Source organism: Triticum dicoccoides, chromosome 2B, assembly GCF_002162155.2.
Source record: "Triticum dicoccoides isolate Atlit2015 ecotype Zavitan chromosome 2B, WEW_v2.0, whole genome shotgun sequence".
NCBI lineage: Eukaryota > Viridiplantae > Streptophyta > Magnoliopsida > Poales > Poaceae > Triticum > Triticum dicoccoides.
In genome coordinates, this window is record NC_041383.1 from 571,624,312 (window position 1) to 571,645,863 (window position 21,552).

Here is a 21,552-nt window from a genome sequence, read left to right on the forward strand (position 1 = left end):
CAACTCCATTTAATCTGCTGCTAGTTGCATTAGCCCAAAACACATTCATATTGCCATGTCATAGCATGCATCATATTGTGCATTGCATTGATTGTGTTTCTTCTTTGTTTGTCGGTGTTTGTCCCCCCTCGGTAGACGCTGTACCGATGATGTGATCGTTGACACTGATGAAGAGTCAATGTTATCTTCAGAAGTGCCAGGCAAGCAAAACCCCCTTGTTCATTCCGATACAATCCTACTCTCTCGCTCCTGCTCTCTTTTACTGCATTAGGACAACAACGAGTCATTTGTTACTTGCTGCGGTAGCTGAACCCCTTTATCCTCTGCATGACCTGTCATTGCCACAGTAAATAGATGAAACCCACTAGTATGAGTAGGAGTTGTTTGAGCCCTGTTGTGCCTACTCATTGATGTTTGTTTGTCATGCCTGCTACTGCTTAGAGTTGAGTCAGGTCTGATTCATCGGGAATGAATCAGAGGTGTGTGAACATGTCCTACTGTGTGTGAGCTAAGTGTGTGAACACGATTTGGTAAAAGGTATCGGTGAGAGGCCATGTAGGAGTACATGGTGGGTTGTCTCATTGAAGCCGTCCTTAGGAACTGAGTTCTGTGTGTTGTGATCCATGATTCAGCTACTACCATGCATTGGGCCCTGAAATATGACTCCGCTCGACTTCTTAATCACCCCTGTTCTCTGTCCAGGAGTTGCAACTAGTTTCTGGTGTTTGTAGGATATGTGTTGGAGGCCGTGGGCAGCGCTGACCCGAGGGGTGGGCTGTGATGCGGTAGATACACCGTGGCCGGGTATACCGGACACCCGTTAGGTGTCTCGGAACCCTGTTCACATCGTTTGGGGCTGTGAGCGAAACCCCGGCCGGATCTCCTCATGGATGGAACCCGAATAGGCGATAAACCTGGACTAGAGACTTGAGTGTTTAGGTAGGTCGTGGTCTACACCCACGTCGGCTTTCGCTTGAAGTCTGCCGAGCACATGTCGTGTGCAGACGCTAAGTGGTGGAAACATGTATGAAGAAGTACACCCCTGCAGGGTTAACATCATCTATTCAAATAGCCGTGTCCGCGGTAAAGGACTTATGGGTTGCTTATATCAGTTCATAGACAAGTGAAAGTGGATACCCTAAAATACGCAAGATAAGCGTGAGTGCTATGGATGGCGTTCTCGTAGGGAGACGGGAGCGGATCCATAGTGGTGTATTGATATGGTGAATATGTGGACTCGTGTGTGCCACCTCAAAAGAGTTACTTGCAGTCGTAGTTCAGGATAGCCACCGAGTCAAAGCTGGCTTGCTGCAGTTAAACCCCACCATCTCCTTTGTTGATAATGATGCATATGTAGATAGTTCTGATGTAAGTCTTGCTGGGTACATTTGTACTCACGTTTGCCTATTTTATGTTTTTGCAGAGAGACTTCAGTCCCACTAGTAGTTCCACGTGGACTTCGATGTTTAGCTTGTTACCTCAGCTACGATCTTGTGCCCTCAGCAGGATCTAGTAGATAGTCAGGCTTCTCAGCCTTTTTCATTTGTAGATGTCTGTACTCAGACATGTTAAGCTTCCGCTTGTGCTTTGACTTGTATGCTCTGAATATTGGGTCATGAGACCCATGATTGTAATATCTCGCTCCTCGGAGCCTATTGAATTAAATGCTTGAGTTGTAGAGTCATGTTGTGATGCCATGTTGTATTTGCACATATCGAGCATATTGTGTGTATGTTATTGAAATGCTTGGTATGTGTGGGATCTGACTATCTAGTTGTTTATTCTTAGTAGCCTCTCTTACCGGGAAATGTCTCCTAGTGTTCCATGGTAGCTTGCTGCTGCTCCGGAACACTTAGGCTGGCCGGCATGTGTCCTTCTTCGTTCCTGTGTCTATCCCTTCGGGGAAATGTCACGCGATGAGTACCGGAGTCCTGTTAGCCCGCTACAGCCCGGTTCACCGGAGTCCTGCTAGCCCAGTGCTACAGCCTGGATTCACTCGCTGATGACTGACACGTTCGATGCTGGGTCATGGATGCCTGTCCCTGTAAGTTTGTGCCACTTTTGGTTTACGACTAGCCATGTCAGCCCGGGCTCCTTATCATATGGATGCTAGCGACACTATCATATACGTGTGCCAAAAGGCGCAAACGGTCCCGGGCAAAGGTAAGGTGACACCCGTGGGAATACCGTGCGTGATGCCGCAAAGTGATATGAGGTGTTACATGCTAGGTCGATGTGCCATTGAGTCGGGGTCCTGACAGCTTTGGTATCAGAGCCTGACTGCCTGTAGGATTACCAAGCCAAACTGGTCGAAGTTGTGTCTAGAAATTCTTTAGTTATGTAAGGGAATTGATTGTGGGATGGAACGTAAGGCTCTTTTTACTCCTTATACCTCATGGCCTTCTGATCTGAGTCATCCTCTTCTCTTCTACGGGGATTAAGAACTAGGCTATCTCCTCTTTCTATCAGGATCACGTGTTACTAATCTGTAGACTTGTAAGATTGTTGGATGTAAGCCTCAGTCCAGTTCCTACCACTTCTGTATGTTAACTGATGATCTCGAAACCTTGATATTGTGCTTCTGAGTGGCTATGCCACCATTTCTGTAGTATGTCTCCAAACTTCTGAGCATTTACAGCCGTTATGCTGTCTGAATCATCCCAGCTTTCTAAACAATCTGATGCACTTGCAAATCCTTTCCCTCTGGTTTTTATGTTCCTTTGGGCCAGGTTAATCACACTAATTGCTGAGTTGAGGTATTCTATTGCCTCGACATATATGTTGGAATTATCATTATGACCCTAGGTGTCCTAGGGGATCATCTAGTAATCTAGCCATGATTTGTGTCCCAGTGTGATGATTCTGGCCTTTATTCTCGAAAGCATCCCGTGATGCTACTTAGTAGTAGATATTCTATTCCTGGGTTCTTGAACCTGAGATTCACTCTACTTACTTCATGTTGATAGTGTCTGCTAGTTCCTTTAGGATATTAGTAACTTTGCGATAGTCCTCGAGGTCCGTGGTATTTCCTTCTTCCAAATACTATGAACCGCTTATGGCAGATGTTTATTGGATCAAAAGATCACAATTAGAGTACTCTTGAGGAGTTCTCCATTCATAAATCGTGACTCTGCCAGTCCTAACTCTCTGCATGGGTTATCCGGAAGAAACATGTTGAACTTGGTTCGACATACTAATCTATGCATCCACAACTCAGAAAGTTATATGTTCTTTGAGTTGTCCCTCTTAGTCGTCTTCTGACCCTCGTCTATCATTTGATAGTCAAGAGTATGCGTGCATTCCTATTACTCTTGTGGTCCGTCAAGCCATTCTATTCCGGAATGACTAGGAGAAACAAACTCCAGTACCTTGTCCATTTCCAGGATTGGGTCAAAGCAGTCGTACTCCACAGATCAAATTGCTAATCTTGCTTTTGCTCTGTTCTACCTTGGAGTATTACCATCTTTATATCAAGAATGTCATGGGAATTGCACACCATCCTATGAACTCTTAACACAGTGATACTTCTCTCTATCATTATTCATTTCTCGGTTCCCGTGTTGTTGCAATCGGAATGTCGACAAGTGAATCGTGATGTGTGAAATCAATACTCCTAGCAACCTTGTTGCTTGGTAGTTAAAGGACAATAATTTCATTCTTAGCGTGTTGGTTCTTGAATCATCATTCTAAGACTGTTCGTGTTACCTAGTCCTTATTTCTGGTGCACTCTTTGATCAATGAGTTAGGGTTTCAATCCCTTGCTTAATTGATCATATCACCTTGCCTCGGAAACAAGATTGTTTTCGAGTTTAATAACATATTGGTGGTTCGTAATTTTCTGAATATCTTCTCGGAAGTATTACCAGGTTGTCACCTGACCGCTATGTTGGGTTCGTGATCAAGTTGGTTTTTCATAAACCACCCCCTTCTCCAAAAATCTGTGTTGGATACCCTGAGCTAGTTGGTAAACTGAACAACAACTTGGAGAGTTGGAAGATGAAAGTTTGTCCGACTTAGTTCATTTTCAAAGGGATATCCTTGTGTTTATGTGGTTGTTGAAGAAAGATGATATCTCCACCGATTGGTCCCTGTGATCAGTTGTTGGATTTATTGCCTTGTCAGAATTTTGACTTGAGTATGGGCTATCGTCAAGTCAAATCAGAACCGATGATACTCGTAATGTTGTCTTACTCGTGGATTTTCCTCGAGCATACACCATTATGTCTTTTGGGTCTGACCAATACTATCACCTTGTTCACATAGTTATGGAATTCCATCTCCATGGGAACCTGGATGAATTGTTGTTGAGCCCATTGACAACATCCTTATCTCCTCCATGATTTTGTTGAACATTAAGCTAGTATTGGAAACTTTTGTAAGCATTATCTTCGTGTTTCGTTCATGAAGGATATGCTTGGATAAAAGAAGTGACTTCCTCCGATTCACGTGCATTTGGTGCAAGTTGTTGCCGTGAGTTCGAGAAAGATTGTTTCTGTTTTCTTTGGAATCATCCCAAGTCAGTCATGCATGTGCGAAGTATTCTATGGTCTGATAGACTGATCATCTTCATTCTATATGTATCCCTAGTACACCAAGCCACTGATTGATTTGTTCAAGGAGAAGAAGCTCCTTCCTAAGAGTATACCCTATGCAAGGACTTCGATATCCTCGATGATGGTTCCCCACCGGAACTCGGTAGTGTTTTATTGTAAGACTACCATGTGATCATGTTTGTCTGGGACAACATGTTCACATGTGTGTAGCAGAACCAGCTCATAGATTTTGTCCCCTTGGCCTCGCTAAGGTGAAATCCGAGAAAGTGTTATCCTCCTTTGCATCTGCATCGTCCATCGCTATTCATCATGGTAGTATGCTGTGTTGCCAGGGTCCTTGACACGGATGTTGGTAAAACCTTGATGAATATGGAAATGCCCAAGTTCTTGAGAGCACACGCTAGCGTTAGGTGTTACCATCGGCACTAACTGGGATTGCTCTCAGTTTCCTCGGTTATGCCATAACTTTTCAAACAGTGGACTCACTCTCTACTGTTGAGCTTCTCCTTAATTACTAAAATCATCCCTTGTGTGGTTTTCAACAAGGTAATCCACATCATCCATTCTAATCCGGGTATGCCATTCTACCGAACCCCTCCAAACGATCGCTCGAGAATTGCCTTAGGCTGGTATAAAGAGTCTCAATGATCTTTGAATCAAAGGTAATTCTTTTTGCCACTTAAGGGGTGATCCTATGAGTCACCTCCTCTAAGATGTCTCGTTATGGTTTCATGTCAACTTAACTCCTCGCTGCGCTGACAACCGTTCACCACCTTCTTAAGTGTGGAATTGTAGTCTACCTGGTAAACCTCCGTCATCTGTTCCACTCCATTCCTCTAGAGGTGTGCTTCGTCTCTCAGCTCGAGAGATGTTGCTATGTCTCATTCCGTGAGTTAATCCTGAGTTGTTCGACCTTCGAGAAGAACGATTCTTTTAGGGTCTTTCCTTTCCTCGCGTTGTCATGTTAGTTGGAGTTCTCAGAGCAAGACTTCGAGACAATGATGGTGAACGAATCAATGTTCATTTGAAGTGCAACCTGGATCGTGAAGATTGTGTTAGTTTGCACTTCCCTTTCATCTTACTCTACGCTTGAATCTCGGGACGAGATTCTTGTTTAGTGGGGGTGAGCTGTCACAGCCCCAGGTCAGCCTTGCTTGACTTTGCCTGCTCATCATGTCATCATGTTTAAATTACTAAGAAACTTGAAATGGGGATGCTTAAACTCTAGCACCAAATGAATTCAACTAGGGTCAAAATAAAATCTTTTTCATTGAACTCAAAATGCCCTCTAAAAATGTTCAACATTTCTGGTTTGAGGTGGAAGCATCTGCCAAAAATGGTTTATATTTTTGCAGGACATATTGGGCTCTGAATTAAATCATACTCTATTTGCATTTGGGCATTTAAATGCTATAAAATATTCTAAATGCCCAAATAATTCTAAAAATAAGTGTGGGCTGTTGGAAATAATCTAAACAGAGCCCCTGATTATTTTCAGGATTTTTAAAGATGCCTAAGTATTTTAATAAAGCCCTAAAAATTTACAGAATATTAGAAAACCGAAGTAAATAGAAAACAGAGAGAGGAAACTACCTGGCGCAGCCCACCTGGCAGCCCACTGGCCGGCCCAGCACTGTGCTGGCCCGTGCCAGCCACCTGCTTCCTCTCGCTAGGCAGGCAGAGAGGAGGGACACGGCGCACGCGCCCGAGCTCGCCACGCCACCACCCTGCTCGTCTGCATCGCCTGGTCACCGCTTCGACGCCGCGAACGCCTCCCCGGTGTCGCCCCGGTCCATCCGACACCTCACTCTTCCCCTGCTCTCTCCCTCGCTTCCTCAACGCCATGGCCGACGCAGCCGCGTCCGCACCGACGAGCACCACCGCGGCCATCGTCCACCCCCTCACCTCTATGACGCGGCCTGAGCTCCGCCGTGCCTCCCTCGTCCTCCACGACGGCTCACGCGACCGGAAGAGCCCCGAAGCGCCACCCCGACGCTTCTCCCCTCCTCGGCCGCTGGAGATCAGCCTCGCCGCCCCGCTCAGCTTTGGCCTCCCCCGAGCCCGCTGAGCATCTCGTCGCGCCCTCCGTAAGCTCCTGCTCCTGCTTCCCCTCTCCGTTTTCCCCTCGTGCACCATAGCAACTCCACCGCGCTCACCCGCACGCGCCGCCGCAAACCTCGTCGCCGGCGCTACTCCGGCCACTCCCCGATCGCGCCACCACCACGGTTGGATGCGGACGAGCGTCCACATCCCGTAGCTGTGCTCCACGCGCCAAACGGCGCTCCGTAGGCAAAACCCGAGTCGTTCCGCCATGTCTGGCATCGCCGGCGTCGAGTCGCCGGCGGGTTTGACTCATTTGACCGCGGTTGACCACTGGTTTGACCTTCCCTGACATGTGGGCCCAAGCCCCTAATTAGTTAACTCGAGATTAATTAGAGCTAACTAATTTAGTTAACTAAACTAGACACTGACATGTGGGCCCCGCCCTGCTAACAGCCTGGTTAGGGTTAGTTTAGCACTAACTAACTCAATTAGTCGACCGAGTCACTGACCAGTGGGTCCCCAGGTCAGGTTTGACCTGGACCGTGCCTTTGACCTGATTACGTCACCCTGACGTCATGTTGACGCAATAATGATTTACTGGAATTATTAATATTCAGGAAATTCCAGAAAATGTTTAAAACTTGTAAAATTCATAGAAAATCAACCGTAACTCCAAATCAAACAAATTATATATGAAAAATGATCAGAAAAATCCAATCTATCCATCTGCACTGGTTTCATGCATGTTAGAACAACTTAAAGCTGCTGTATACAATAATTTGAATTAATGGCATTTGAAATGTCATATATGGAGTTTGAATTTGAATCTTGGATTCAAACCAACTCCATTTAATCTGCTGCTAGTTGCATTAGCCCAAAACACATTCATATTGCCATGTCATAGCATGCATCATATTGTGCATTGCATTGATTGTGTTTCTTCTTTGTTTGTCGGTGTTTGTCCCCCCTCGGTAGACGCTGTACCGATGATGTGATCGTTGACACTGATGAAGACTCAATGTTATCTTCAGAAGTGCCAGGCAAGCAAAACCCCCTTGTTCATTCCGATACAATCCTACTCTCTCGCTCCTGCTCTCTTTTACTGCATTAGGACAACAACGAGTCATTTGTTACTTGCTGCGGTAGCTGAACCCCTTTATCCTCTGCATGACCTGTCATTGCCACAGTAAATAGATGAAACCCACTAGTATGAGTAGGAGTTGTTTGAGCACTGTTGTGCCTACTCATTGATGTTTGTTTGTCATGCCTGCTACTGCTTAGAGTTGAGTCAGGTCTGATTCATCGGGAATGAATCAGAGGTGTGTGAACATGTCCTACTGTGTGTGAGCTAAGTGTGTGAACACGATTTGGTAAAAGGTATCAGTGAGAGGCCATGTAGGAGTACATGGTGGGTTGTCTCATTGAAGCCGTCCTTAGGAACTGAGTTCTGTGTTTGTGATCCATGATTCAGCTACTACCATGCATTGGGCCCTGAAATATGACTCCGCTCGACTTCTTAATCACCCCTGTTCTCTGTCAAGGAGTTGCAACTAGTTTCTGGTGTTTGTAGGATATGTGTTGGAGGCCGTGGGCAGTGCTGACCCGAGGGGTGGGCTGTGATGCGGTAGATACACCGTGGCCGGGTATACCGGACACCCGTTAGGTGTCTCGGACCCCTGTTCACATCGTTTGGGGCTGTGAGCGAAACCCCGGCCGGATCTCCTCATGGATGGAACCCGAATAGGCGATAAACCTGGACTAGAGACTTGAGTGTTTAGGTAGGTCGTGGTCTACACCCACGTCGGCTTTCGCTTGAAGTCTGCCGAGCACATGTCGTGTGCAGACGCTATGTGGTGGAAACATGTATGAAGAAGTACACCCCTGCAGGGTTAACATCATCTATTCGAATAGCCGTGTCCGCGGTAAAGGACTTCTGGGTTGCTTATATCAGTTCATAGACAAGTGAAAGTGGATACCCTAAAATACGCAAGATAAGCATGAGTGCTACGGATGGCGCTCTCGTAGGGAGACGGGAGCGGATCCATAGTGGTGTATTGATATGGTGAATATGTGGACTCGTGTGCGCCACCTCAAAAGAGTTACTTGCAGTCGTAGTTCAGGATAGCCACCGAGTCAAAGCTGGCTTGCTGCAGTTAAACCCCACCATCCCCTTTGTTGATAATGATGCATATGTAGATAGTTCTGATGTAAGTCTTGCTGGGTACATTTGTACTCACGTTTGCCTATTTTATGTTTTTGCAGAGAGACTTCAGTATCACTAGTAGTTCCACGTGGACTTCGACGTTTAGCTTGTTACCTCAGCTACGATCTTGTGCCCTCGGCAGGATCTGGTAGATAGTCAGGCTTCTCAGCCTTTTTCATTTGTAGATGTCTGTACTCAGACATGTTAAGCTTCCGCTTGTGCTTTGACTTGTATGCTCTGAATGTTGGGTCATGAGACCCATGATTGTAATATCTCACTCCTCGGAGCCTATTGAATTAAATGCTTGAGTTGTAGAGTCATGTTGTGATGCCATGTTGTATTTGCACATATCGAGCATATTGTGTGTATGTTATTGAAATGCTTGGTATGTGTGGGATCTGACTATCTAGTTGTTTATTCTTAGTAGCCTCTCTTACCGGGAAATGTCTCCTAGTGTTCCATGGTAGCTTGCTGCTGCTCCGGAACACTTAGGCTGGCTGACATGTGTCCTTCTTCGTTCCTGTGTCTATCCCTTCGGGGAAATGTCACGCGATGAGTACCGGAGTCCTGTTAGCCCGCTACAGCCCGGTTCACCGGAGTCCTGCTAGCCCAGTGCTACAGCCTGGATTTACTCGCTGATGACCGACATGTTCGATGCTGGGTCATGGATGCCTGTCCCTGTAAGTTTGTGCCACTTTGGGTTTACGACTAGCCATGTCAGCCCGGGCTCCTTATCATATGGATGCTAGCGACACTATCATATACGTGTGCCAAAAGGCGCAAACGGTCCCGGGCAAAGGTAAGGCGACACCCGTGGGAATACCGTGCGTGAGGCCGCAAAGTGATATGAGGTGTTACATGCTAGATCGATGTGGCATTGAGTCGGGGTCCTGACAACTTGGCCCAACGAGACAACCCAAATGGACACGCATGTCCGCCTGCTGTCCGTCCGCTATCCGCCCTGACCCAAGCTTGACCCAAATATGGGACACAAATGAGTATAAAACGGATAGAAGCGGGCGCGCTCATCGGTCGCTACCGTCCGCTCGTGTCCGCCCTGGTCCCACGTACCAGTGACTGCGCACGGCCTCGCTAGCATGCATCTCTCTCTCTCTCTCCCTCTCCCTCTCTCTCTCTCTCTCGACCCCCTCTACAGCTATGTCGGACGATTCCGACAAGCCCCGGTATGCTCTGCCGCCGTGCTACACACCTACAGCTCCCTCTCGGCGATCCCTACCTCTCCACCGAGGCGATTTTCCTCTCGCCAGCTCTTCTCGTGTTGCCTGCACCTTCTGATGCGCCTCCTCGACGTCTCCTGCATGCCTCCCCTGCTCTGCACCGCCACCTAGTGCTTATGCATCTTGGCTCGTGGTCGCCGGCCATGGTGGTGCGGCGGTCGCCGGCCATGGTCCCCCGTGTACAGGTGGTTGTGGGCTTGGCTGGTGGCGCTATGGGGAGCGGAGAGGAACGATGGCACGAGGGGGATCAGAGGGGCGGCGCGCGGAGGGGCACGGCGGCGCCGGCGCTGCTGAGATGGAGGAGACGGGGGCGCATGCAGAGGAGGTGCTCAACTGGTGTAGCTCTGTCCGCGGGTGTCCGCTCGTGTGTCCCGCGTTGGGTTCATCCTCCGTTCGCGCATGCCCGCGACATGTCCACTAGGCGGACGGGCGACCCAAACAGACAAAAAACGGACAAAATCCGTATTTTTTTGGGTCACTGCGTTGGAGTTGCTCTCATATGCTCCCACCCTATCAAAATATAATCCTTGTTAGATTTGTTTTATGTTAAATTTTGTAAAGAGTGACCAAAGTTCATAAAATAAATATTTACAATATCAAATGTATAAGACTTAAAATATATTTCATGATAAATTTAATGGTAGTGATTTCATAGGGTAGATGCTGGCAAACTTTTTTACAAACTCTGTCAGAGCTTACCAAGTTTGACTTAAGACAAAACTAATTATGCACTAAATTTTGACATTAGATGGAGTATTATGTATCTGGTAATGTTATCTGGCGAACTTTAGCTAGGAAGGGGTGGCAAGAGAACACATTTTCCTGACAGTTTTAGTTGCAACGAGAGACCAAACTGTGTTAGTTTTAAAAACAAAATGTCTTTCTCTGAAGAAACTATCATCCTATTATGAAGAAACTGCCACACCGCTACAACTAAACCTGACATCTAAACATTCGCAAATGCCGCCCCCTCCAGGCGAACGTTCGCCAGCTAAGAGGACCCTATTTATCATGAAAAACAATAACAAGCATTGATACCACACAAAATCGGCTTACCAAAGTAAAGAAAGAAAAATGAAGCTATCCACAATCTACCTGCCTCATTGCAACATCTTCAAAAACATACCATAAAAACCCTTAGCGTGGACTATAATCTGTTGGTCGATCGATATGTGACCTGACAATAGGTGCATGACTCTAAGACAATGCCTTCAAAAAGAAATCGTCACTTGCATGTTGTTATTGGCTGGTCTAACCAACAAGTTAGACTAGGTGCTATAGCCACCCAGAGTACGTAGTTTTTCGAGCCAACATATTTAACAAGAATATGACGTGCGAACATCTGCTACGCATATATGTGGAAGGATAAATCCCGGGTTTCATCCCAAGAGAGTACAACCACGATGTTAACCGCTAATGGTGTGATCAACTTCTCTATCGTTCTACTCATATAGAACTTACCGACCAAAGAAGAAATCACCAGAAGATCTTATCACTGTCACACTATATCATCTTTGTTAGAAGGGAGAGAGGGATTGGTGAAATAGTTGTTCATTGTATTGCTTGAGCCTCGTGGGCATATATATAGGAGTACATGATCATCTTGGAGTACAAGGCAAGGTAGAATAATATCCTACGCTATCCTAACTTTCCTATACAATCACGTTACTCAACATCCCCCCGCAGTCACAACGGTAGCGACACAGACGGTGAGACTGGAGAAGAATCCGAAGGCAAGCTAACGGACACCCCCCCCACAGTCGTAACGGTCGATGCATCGCGGAGTCGTGGCTGGAGTGAAAACCGACGAGGTTGCTCAAGCAGGCGGTAGCCCTTTGTGCCGTTTGTCGAGGTAGCCGAGAGCGTGGGTGGTGGAGTCGTGGTCGAGGTAGCCGTGCGAAGAATGTCGTGGTCGATGTCGAGTCAGGGTGGCCGGTGTCGAGGAAGTCGCCGTGGAGCCGCGGGCGCAAGGGGGCGCCGAGTTAGCATGGGCGCAGTGGTGTCGAAGTAGGGGTGCGCCAAGAAGATGATGTTGTTGACGACGCGTCGCGGCGGGTTTGCCAAGCCCGGGGACACATCATGGACGAAGGCACGCACCGGTGTTGCCAGCACCGGACATGCATAGACGGACGAAGACGAAGTTGACGAAGCGTCGCGCCAGGCTTGCCAGGCCCAGGGACACGTTGTGGACGAAGGCACGCGGCGGTGTTGCTAGCACTGGGCATGCATAGACTGGGACCTGCACAAGCTGTACGCCATGTCGAAGAAGTCGGAGAGGCCAGCAGAGAAGGACTCGACGACGGTTGCGGCGCCAATCGGCACAGGGCCAATGTCGCGCGCGGGTGTCGGAGTAGATGAAGCGGTCGAGGTAGATGACGACGACGCTGGCGACGGGCTGGTGCTCGACAAAGACGAACGGGGTGGACGGGCGGCGGCGGCGGCTATCGGGGTAGCTGCGACGGCGCCCGAAGAAGAGCGGCAGCGGCGGTCTGACGGCGGCGGCGGCGGTTAGGTTATGAGCGCGGCGGCTATGTTCGAAGTAGGCGAAGAACCCTGACAGCGTGACGAAGACCGGCGCGGACGATGGCGTTCCTGCGCCAAAGGAGGTGGTGCGGCGCATGCCATAGGAAGTCGACGCGCGGGGACGGCGGTGGACGCGGGCCGCGGCGCTACGGCCCGAAGGGGCGACGCAGCGGCGGCGGGCAGGTCGGGGCGATGACGAAAGACCTCGGGACGGTCGCAGGGACCGCGGGCCGCGGTGCTACAGCCCGAAGGGGCGGCGCAACGGCGGAGCGGGGTATGGTGCAACCGCGTGGACGGCCTCAAGACGGCGGCGTGGACCGCGTGCCACGCTCGCTACGGCCCAACGGGGCAACGCAGCGGCGGCGCGAGGGTCGGTGCAGCCACGGGGATGGCCTGGAGCGGACGGCCTCGGGGCGGCGGTAGACCACGGGCCGCGGCACTACGGCCCGAAGGGGCGACGCGGCGGTGACGCGGGTCGGTGCAGCCGGGAGAAGAACCACAGGGCGGCAGCGCTGCGGCCCGATGGGGCGACACAGCGGCAGCCCGTTGCTCGATCGGCGGAGGGGCGCGCGGACTCGGAGACGATCTTCACGGGACCTGCGGAGGCGCGCGTAACTGACGGGCTAGGTCGGTCGCGCGGCGTAGATGAGGCGGATCGCGACGGCGAGCGGGTGATCAAGCCGATCGCGCGCGAGGTCGGGGACGCCGCTCGGTGGAGGCGTGGTGGCGGCGGAGTCCGAGATGAAGCCGGCGACGGCGGGCGGCAGCGAGGCTATGATTGGCCGCCGCATGGCGCGAGGCCGCCGGGTCGGGGTGATGCAGGGGTCCCGGTCGGAGCAGGGCGCGGTGACGGCCGGCGTAGATCGACGGGCGGGCCGTCGCGCGAACGGCGGCGGTGAAGGGCCGCCGCATGACGCGAGGCCGCCGGATCGGGGCGACCGGCGGGCCGATGCGTGGACGACGCACGAGGCCGCCGCGTCGGCGCGATCGACGGGCAGACGCGCGGACGACGCGCGAGGCCACCGAGTCGGTGAAGAAGCTGGCCAATCGCGCCGGTGTTGAAGTAGAGACGCACGGGGTCAACGGCGGCGGTGGGCGACGCAAACCGGATCACATACACCGGAAAACCAAAAAGTAGACGCCGATCAAAGCGACCGGCGAGAAAGAGAAAAACACGGGGTTTTTGGATCGGGAAAAAGACTCTCTAGGGCAGCCGGCCAACACGATCGGCGGACGAACCCTAGGTACGGGCGACGCGGCCCTCGGCGGCGGTCATGGAGGCCGACCGCCCCGGGGGCGGCGCGCAGGTGCGGAAGCGGCGGCGGCTAGGGTTTAGGATCGCCTTGCGATAGATACCATGTTAGAAGGGAGAGAGGGATTGGTGGAAGAGTTGTTCATTGTATTGCTTGAGCCTCGTGGGCATATATATAGGAGTACATGATCATCTTGGAGTACAAGGCAAGGTAGAATAATATCCTACGCTATCCTAGCTTTCCTATACAATCACGTTACTCAACAATCTTGTCAAGGATTGTTGTGCATGCCATGCATGGTAGCACATAATAACATCTGCCACCAGATACATCTCCTCGGATGCCATGGCCTGTAAGGGCCGAATCATATCTGGCCGCAGCGGCATTCCCCGGTGGTGGCGAGGGAGAGGAGCACCGCTTCATCCACATGCTCCAGCTTACCCGTGGCATTGAGCTACCAGCAGGCGCACCTCCACACTAACAGTTGCAAAGCGCACCAGATCCCGATCGATGCGCAAGGCTTCGGATCCGCGTGCCCTCATCAACACACCATTGAGCAAAAACCACCGTTGTTCCCAATCACCGGACCGACCACTGTATCAACAAGAGAGAAAATCCCTGACACCTTTTAGTGCATGGCCCGCTGTCATAATAGTGTTGGCCGGCGGTAGTGATGACGAGGGAGAGGGGAGGAAGGTTGGCGGCACTAGGGTTCCCCCTTGTACCGCCTTAGAGGAAATACTAGCGCCGTCTGGAAGGAGGGGGTTGAGTCGAGCTTTGCTCTTCACGGGAGTGGAGTTACCTTTTTTTGGGACCGCCTTAGCTGGCGAACCTTCGCCATGAAGCGTGGCATTTGCGAACGTTTTCATGACATATTTAATTGTGTGTGGGTGACAGTTTCTTCAGAATAACAAGATATTTTCTCATATGAAGCCTCAAAACTACCATCCTACCAACAAATGTCACGTCGCTCTGAAGAAACTGTCGTGCCCGATTCATAAAACTACTCGAAAAACGTTCAAAATGCCACCCTCTCCCAACAAACCGCAACCAGATATAATTTCCGGTTTTTTTAACATGGAGTGGAGTTACCTTGGCGAGTCCATGCTCTTGGGGCCCTGACCACCGACCACGATCTTTTGCCCCCGGCGCGCCGTGCCGCACCATGATCCCATCGCAACGAAGCAAAACACTTCACTTTTCCCTACCCTTATAAGCGTCGTTCCGGTTGCACTCGTCTCGGTATCAGAACCAAAACCCCACCACGCGCACGCTCGTTAGCTCTCTGACTCTCGCTCCCCCGCGACTACGCCAAGCGATCATTTTCCTAGCGCCGCGAAGTCTTCTCCGGGCGCATGGACGCGTCGAGCGCGAGCGGCGAGAGTGGAAGCGGAGGCGGTCGCGGGACTGCCAGGAGGTGGAAAGGGAAAGGGGTGACGCCGATACAGGCGCGGCGGCAGCAGCAGCTGGCGCCGGTCTTCGAGGACGCGTCCGCGGCATTGCTGCGCCCGCTCAGGAAGATCGGGAGGAGCCCCGACCGCCTCCACCGGACCACGTCGTCGCTCTCCACTTCCTCGTCGTCGGCCCCGGCCTCTCCTCGGTCTTTCCCCGCCTCCGACGCCGTCGCGCCTTCCGCGCGGCACATCTTCCCCTTCGCGTATGAGCCCTCGGCGACGACGGCGCGCGAGAGCCCGCAGCTTCTCCGGCAGTACTCCAGCATGTCCCAACCAGCGTCGCCGCCGCCGCAGCAGCAGCCTTTGCGGCATCAGCAGATGATCTCGTTCGGCGGTTCTCCGCCGTGCGCGACCCAGTCGTTCTTCATGCCAGTCGAGAGCGCGCAGCAGCAGCAGCATCTGCTGCGGTACTGGAGCGAGGCGTTGAACCTGAGCCCCCGCGGCGGCCTGGCCGGCATGCCGCCTTCGCTGTACCAGCAGCTGCTGCGGGCGCCGCCCCCGCCGCAGAAACTGTACCGCGGCGTGAGGCAGCGGCACTGGGGTAAGTGGGTGGCGGAGATCCGCCTGCCACGGAATCGCACGCGGCTGTGGCTCGGCACCTTCGACACCGCGGAGGATGCCGCCATGGCGTACGATCGCGAGGCCTTCAAGCTCCGCGGCGAGAACGCGCGGCTCAACTTCCCCGATCGGTTCCTCGGGAAGGACCGCGCAGGAGGGAGCGGCCGCACCAGCGCCGCCAGCTCCGCTGCCACCTCGGCCGCCGCTGGCACCGCTTCCTGCTCGTCGTCATCGTCCTCGCCTCCGCAAACTTCTGACGAGGCGGCGGCCAACACGCAGCAAGCTCCGCGGCAGCGGGAACAGCAGCACGCAGAATGGTCCACGCTTGAAAACCAACCACAGCATCCACCCCCAACGACTATTCCCCAGGATGGAGGCTCTCGCGACGCGGCTACGCCCTACTCGGCCGAAATGTTTCACTCGTCGGCGCAGTCCGGCGGCATGTGGGCTCAGGCCGACGAGTCATGGTTCAACACATGGGGCCCTGGCAGCTCCTTCTGGGACTACGAGATGGACGACAGTGCTCGCAGCCTCTTCATTCACCATCCTCGCTTCTCCGGTGAGGATGCCGGCATGTCGCATCCTGGCGCACAAGAAACACCACCGGCGACGGCAGCAGCAGGGACGTCGGACACAACATGCGATGACGTCCCGGTAACCTCTTCTTCTCCTCCTCCAGAAGCACACCAGGCTCCAAACTTCATGTGAAAGGTCTAAACATGCATACACATTCAAAGTTTGAACACCTTGGCGATCGATCCCGGTTAGGATTAGGACAGAGATGCACGCAGGTTGCAGTTTTTAAGACAATTCTGCGGCATCACGCACTTCCACATCACAGCATCGTTTCGGAAGCCATCTGGCCACACATTTATTTCCCAATACTACTTTTCTTCTGGAAACCACAAGGGAATCCTGTACCTTGGCTGCAAATTTTTGGCCAGCTTGACGTATAGGGTGACCAGTCAATCTCTCCTCCATTTACACATTTTAGCACATGTTGAATGTCTTAGATATTTGTTGTACGGAATAGTTTTCAATGTTGTTTGCTGCAAACCTCATCGTTTCATACTTCTATGTGATGGCTCATATGATTTGATATCTATGCATGTTCTATTTATCATTGTACCTTGCTTTGAAACATTCCAACTATTAATTGTTCAGCTATGCTACTTGTAAGTTGCTTGTTCATTTTCAACTTTGGGTACATTTTCTTGGCTTTTAGGGTCAGTATCAGGCCCTTTGTGTTTAATTAGAGTTCTGAACCTGGTACAATGGCAGGATATGTTATTAGACTTATTAGCAAATCACAAATTACCTTAAAACAACTAGTTTGTAATTGAATCATGCAAATGACTTTTAAAAACACTAAATTCTCAAGTCGATTGTGCTACTTCTGGTCTGATCCACCGTTTGCCTATTTCCTAAGTCCTTATCACTGTTTTATAGCCCACTTCATCGGATCCCTACTAGGGCTAGTGATAAGTATCGAGGTGCCCTCATCTTTTGGTGTGAGCGATAACTCTGATTTGGTGAAGATAGCTTTGACGACCATTCTGCAAACATGTGACAAATTTTGGGTTTTAACAATAGTTATTCAAACTCAAGAGGGTTATTGACAGTGTCGGAAGCATGGCGAACCCGACCACGAAGGTCCATTCCTGCATGCAATTGAAGGACAATAAAAGATAGTCTAAAATTGCAATTATGTATGAAGTGCTAGATAGATTGGGTTTTCAAAGATGCGCATTATGGTAGGTCTCGCGACAGTCATGCCTACAACTAAGAGTAGCATTAGTTGGAATTCTTCATCCAGACAAAACCTGAATCTCAGCCCTAGGGTTGGCGTTGCATATCTAGGATACAAGGTGTGGTCAAGATGGCATCCAAATCAAGGCGGAGACCATTATGGATGTTGGAAATATGCCCGCAATAATAAAGTTATTATTATTTTATGTCCTTGTTCGTGATTAAGCTTATATTCTATGCTAGAATTGCATTCGTTACTGGATATGAGATTTGGAGGAAAACCTAATCCCACGTGTGGAATAATAAACGTCAAAGAGATCCCTAGTCAAGCCTCACTCGACTTGATCATGTATTATTGATGGTCTTGTTTTTCTAAAAATGGGCATAACAACGATGCCAGCAATAATAATAACACATTGTTACAGTAACAATGGTGTTGGATAGGCCCACTTACAAAATACTATGATATATCACGTCGTCAATATGTTGTCGGTATTTTCTCATAATTTTGTGAACGTTTACTTGCGGCCTTAGACAATGAGAATGTCGTAGACCCGGATACCGGATTGTTGATACATGGTCAACAAACATTACTGTATAACTGGGTAATTATAAAGGTGACTTTCAGATAAGTTGGAAAGTATGTCATGGTCCTAGGTATATCAAAACTAGGATTTACCCCCTCGACGATGGAGAAATACACTCTGGGCCCACTCAATATGATAGTGTCCAGCATTGCCTGGCCGGTATTGTGATAAAGGAGTTATTTGCGGGGATACCGAAATATGAAAATGAGAAAAGAGTACAGACCAGTATTGAGGATAACTAGCACTACAAAATTTCGTCTATTCAGCGACAAAAACCCTGGCGACGAAACAGGAAACGTCGCTGAAAATCATTTTCTGTGATGGTCCACCATCACGAGGTGTTTCCCTCCCGGGGTAGCACCCTAGCCAACTTTGGCGACGTTCTGGCCAGCAATTCTACAATGCTTTTGGACGTCACTAGGCATGTCCATTTTTCTAGACGATTTGTAGTATCACAAAAAATGTTTCGTGTCACAAACAATGTTAGGCGGGTTTAGAAAAATACATAACAAAATGGCTTGTTGGTGTTCAAAACGTGCTCCCCCCGTTCGAAAATAGATGACCCAATTTTATACTAACTTTGTACAAAGTTGGGTCATCTATTTTGGAACAGAGGGAGTAGTACCTTATATTTTCTGCCATGATAGAGTTTATAACATATTAGAATCAAACTTTCGGGGTTTAGGGCTCAGATTCTCGTATCGAAATCCATTGATCAATTTTTCATACGTACACATTTCAGTGAACAATGAGAGCACAATCGGGAAAATATGATCACATAGAAATATATTGAGTTAAAAGTTGTACACTTAACTTCAAATAGTCTACCTCGACAGCAAAGGGACCGCCAAGTCAAGTGGCAGTACTAAAAGTAATGAAAATATCTTTGAAGAAAAATAACCCATTAGCAGAAAGAAAAAATTGAGCCCTTGGATTCTAGCCAAGGATTGTTGCCTTTGTCGTGGTGATCGCCTAAATAACATGCCGATGGCGTGGTCACTGACTGAACTGGATGAAATGGTAGTACTTTTCATGATTTAGGCTGAAACTAGACTGGACATGAGAGGATTCAGTGGACAACTTCATAAAACATACGGATAATACTTAATATCATTATAAGATATGCAGAAGTTCATACATATTTAACATGCATATTTCCAAAACCTAAGAGAACTACCTGAACTTATTCATCCTCATCACTGACGTCCTCCTTGCCGCCCTCATCATCCCAATCGTTGCCGCTGTCCTCCTTTGTCGGCCATCAACACTTCGTTCGTTGCCGAAAATTGCACCTTTTTCCGGAACCAAAATATGACTTTCCATATAAACCTTTACCTCTCGACCATTCCGAGACTCCTCGTGATGTCTGAGAACTCATCCGAGACTCCGAATAACATTTGGTTACCATTCATCAAATATCCCAGTACTACTCTAACGTCAGCGAACATTAAGCGTGCGAACCCTACGGGTTCGAGAACTATGTAGACATGACCGAGACACCTCTCCGGTCAATAATCAATAGCGGGGCCTGGATGCCCATATTGGTTCCTACATATTCTATGAAGATCTTTATCGGTCGAACCGTTATGACATCATACGTAATTCCCTTTGTCTATCGGTATGTTACTTGCCCGAGATTCGATCGTCGGTATCTTCATACGTAGTTCATTCTCGTTACGGCAAGTATGTTTACTCGTTCCGTAATACATCATCTCGTAACTAACTCCTTAGTTTTGCTTGCAAGCTTCTTATGATGTGTATTACCGAGAGGGCCCAGAGACACCTCTCCGATACTCGGAGTGACAAATCCCAATCTCGATCCATGCCAACTCAACAAACACCTTCGGAGATACCTGTAGAGCATCTTTATGATCACCCAATTACGTTGTGACGTTTGATAGCACACAAGGCATTCCTCCGGTATCCGGGAGTTGCATGATCTCATGGTCAAAGGAACATGTATTTGACATTCAAGAAAGCAGTAGCAATAAACTGAACGATTATATGTTAAGCTAACGGATGGGTCTTTGATACGTCCATTTGGCATCATGCTTTCCTACTATTATTTATGTTGTTTTATTGTATAATAATGCTTTTTGGAGTAATTCTAATGCCTTTTCTCTCATAATATGCAAGGTATACACAAAGGGGGAGAATTCTGGCAGCTGGAAATCTGGACCTGAAAAAGCTACGTCAAGTTACCTATTCTGCACAACTCCAAATGAACTGAAACTTCACGAGGTTTTTTATGGAATTAATAAGAATTTTTGGAGTCAATAAGTACCAAAGGGCGCCCACCTTGGCGCGCCAGGGAGCCCAGGCGCGCCTTGGTGGGTTGTGCTCACCCAGGCCCACCTCCGGTGCCCCTCTTCTAGTATATAAGTCATTTTGACCTAGAAAAAATACGGAGGACTTTCGGGAAAAAGTGCCGCCGTCTCGAGGCGGAACTTGGGCAGGAGCTCTTTTGCCCTCCAGCGGAGCGATTCCGCGAGGGAACTTCCCTCCCGGAGGGGGAAATCATCGTCATCATCATCACCAACAACTCTCCCATCTTGGGGAGGGCTATCTTCATCAACATCTTCAACAACACCAACTCCTCTCAAACCCTAGTTCATCTCTTGTGTTCAATCTTTGTACCGGAACTATAGATTGGTGCTTGTGGGTGACAAGTAGTGTTGATTACATCTTGTAGTTGATTACTATATGATTTATTTGGTGGAAGATTGTTCAGATCCATTATGCTATTTAATACCACTTTGATCTTTAGCATGATTATCATTTGTGAGTAGTTACTTTTGTTCTCGAGGTCACGGGAGAAATCATGTTGCAAGTAATCATGTGAACTTGATATGTGTTCGATATTTTGATGATATGTATGTTGTGATTCCCTTAGTGGTGTCATGTGAACGTCGAATACATGACACTTCACCATATTTTGGCCTAAGGGAATGCATTGTGGAGTAGTTATTAGATGATGGGTTGTGAAAGTGACAGAAGCTTAAACCTCAGTTTATGCGATATTCCGTAAGGGATCGATTGGATCCAAAAGTTTAATGCTATGGTTAGAATTTATTCTTAATACTTTTCTCTTAGTTGCGGATGCTTGCGAGGGGGTTAATCATAAGTAGGAATTAAGCCAACATGATGAAAGTGACTGGATGAAATTCCCGTGTACCCTCAAGAACACTTTGCTTATCATAAGAGACCGTTTTGGCCTCTACTTTGCCTCAAAAGGATTGGGCTACCTTGCTGCACTTTTGTTACTACTATTGTTACTTGCTCATTACAAATTATCTTGCTATCAAACTACTCCGCTACTTACAATTTTAGCACTTGCAGACATTACCTTGCTGGAAACCACTTGTCATTTCCTTCTTGTCCTTGTTGGGTT

The 21,552-nt window shown here is 49.1% G+C and overlaps 1 protein-coding gene across 1 annotated transcript; it reads left to right on the top strand.

Moving 5' to 3' along the window:
• Positions 1-15,084: 15,084 nt before the first annotated feature.
• LOC119368039 (ethylene-responsive transcription factor ERF053-like) lies at positions 15,085-17,219 on the top strand. Its single transcript, XM_037633401.1, has one exon. The coding sequence runs from the start codon at positions 15,169-15,171 to the stop codon at positions 16,531-16,533; it is 1,365 nt and encodes a 454-aa protein (XP_037489298.1). The 5' UTR covers positions 15,085-15,168; the 3' UTR covers positions 16,534-17,219.
• Positions 17,220-21,552: the final 4,333 nt, after the last annotated feature.

Coding starts and splice junctions, on each gene's coding strand:
- LOC119368039 (XM_037633401.1), top strand. CDS start 15,169: ATGGACGCGTCGAGCGCGAGCGGCGAGAGTGGAAGCGGAGGCGGTCGC.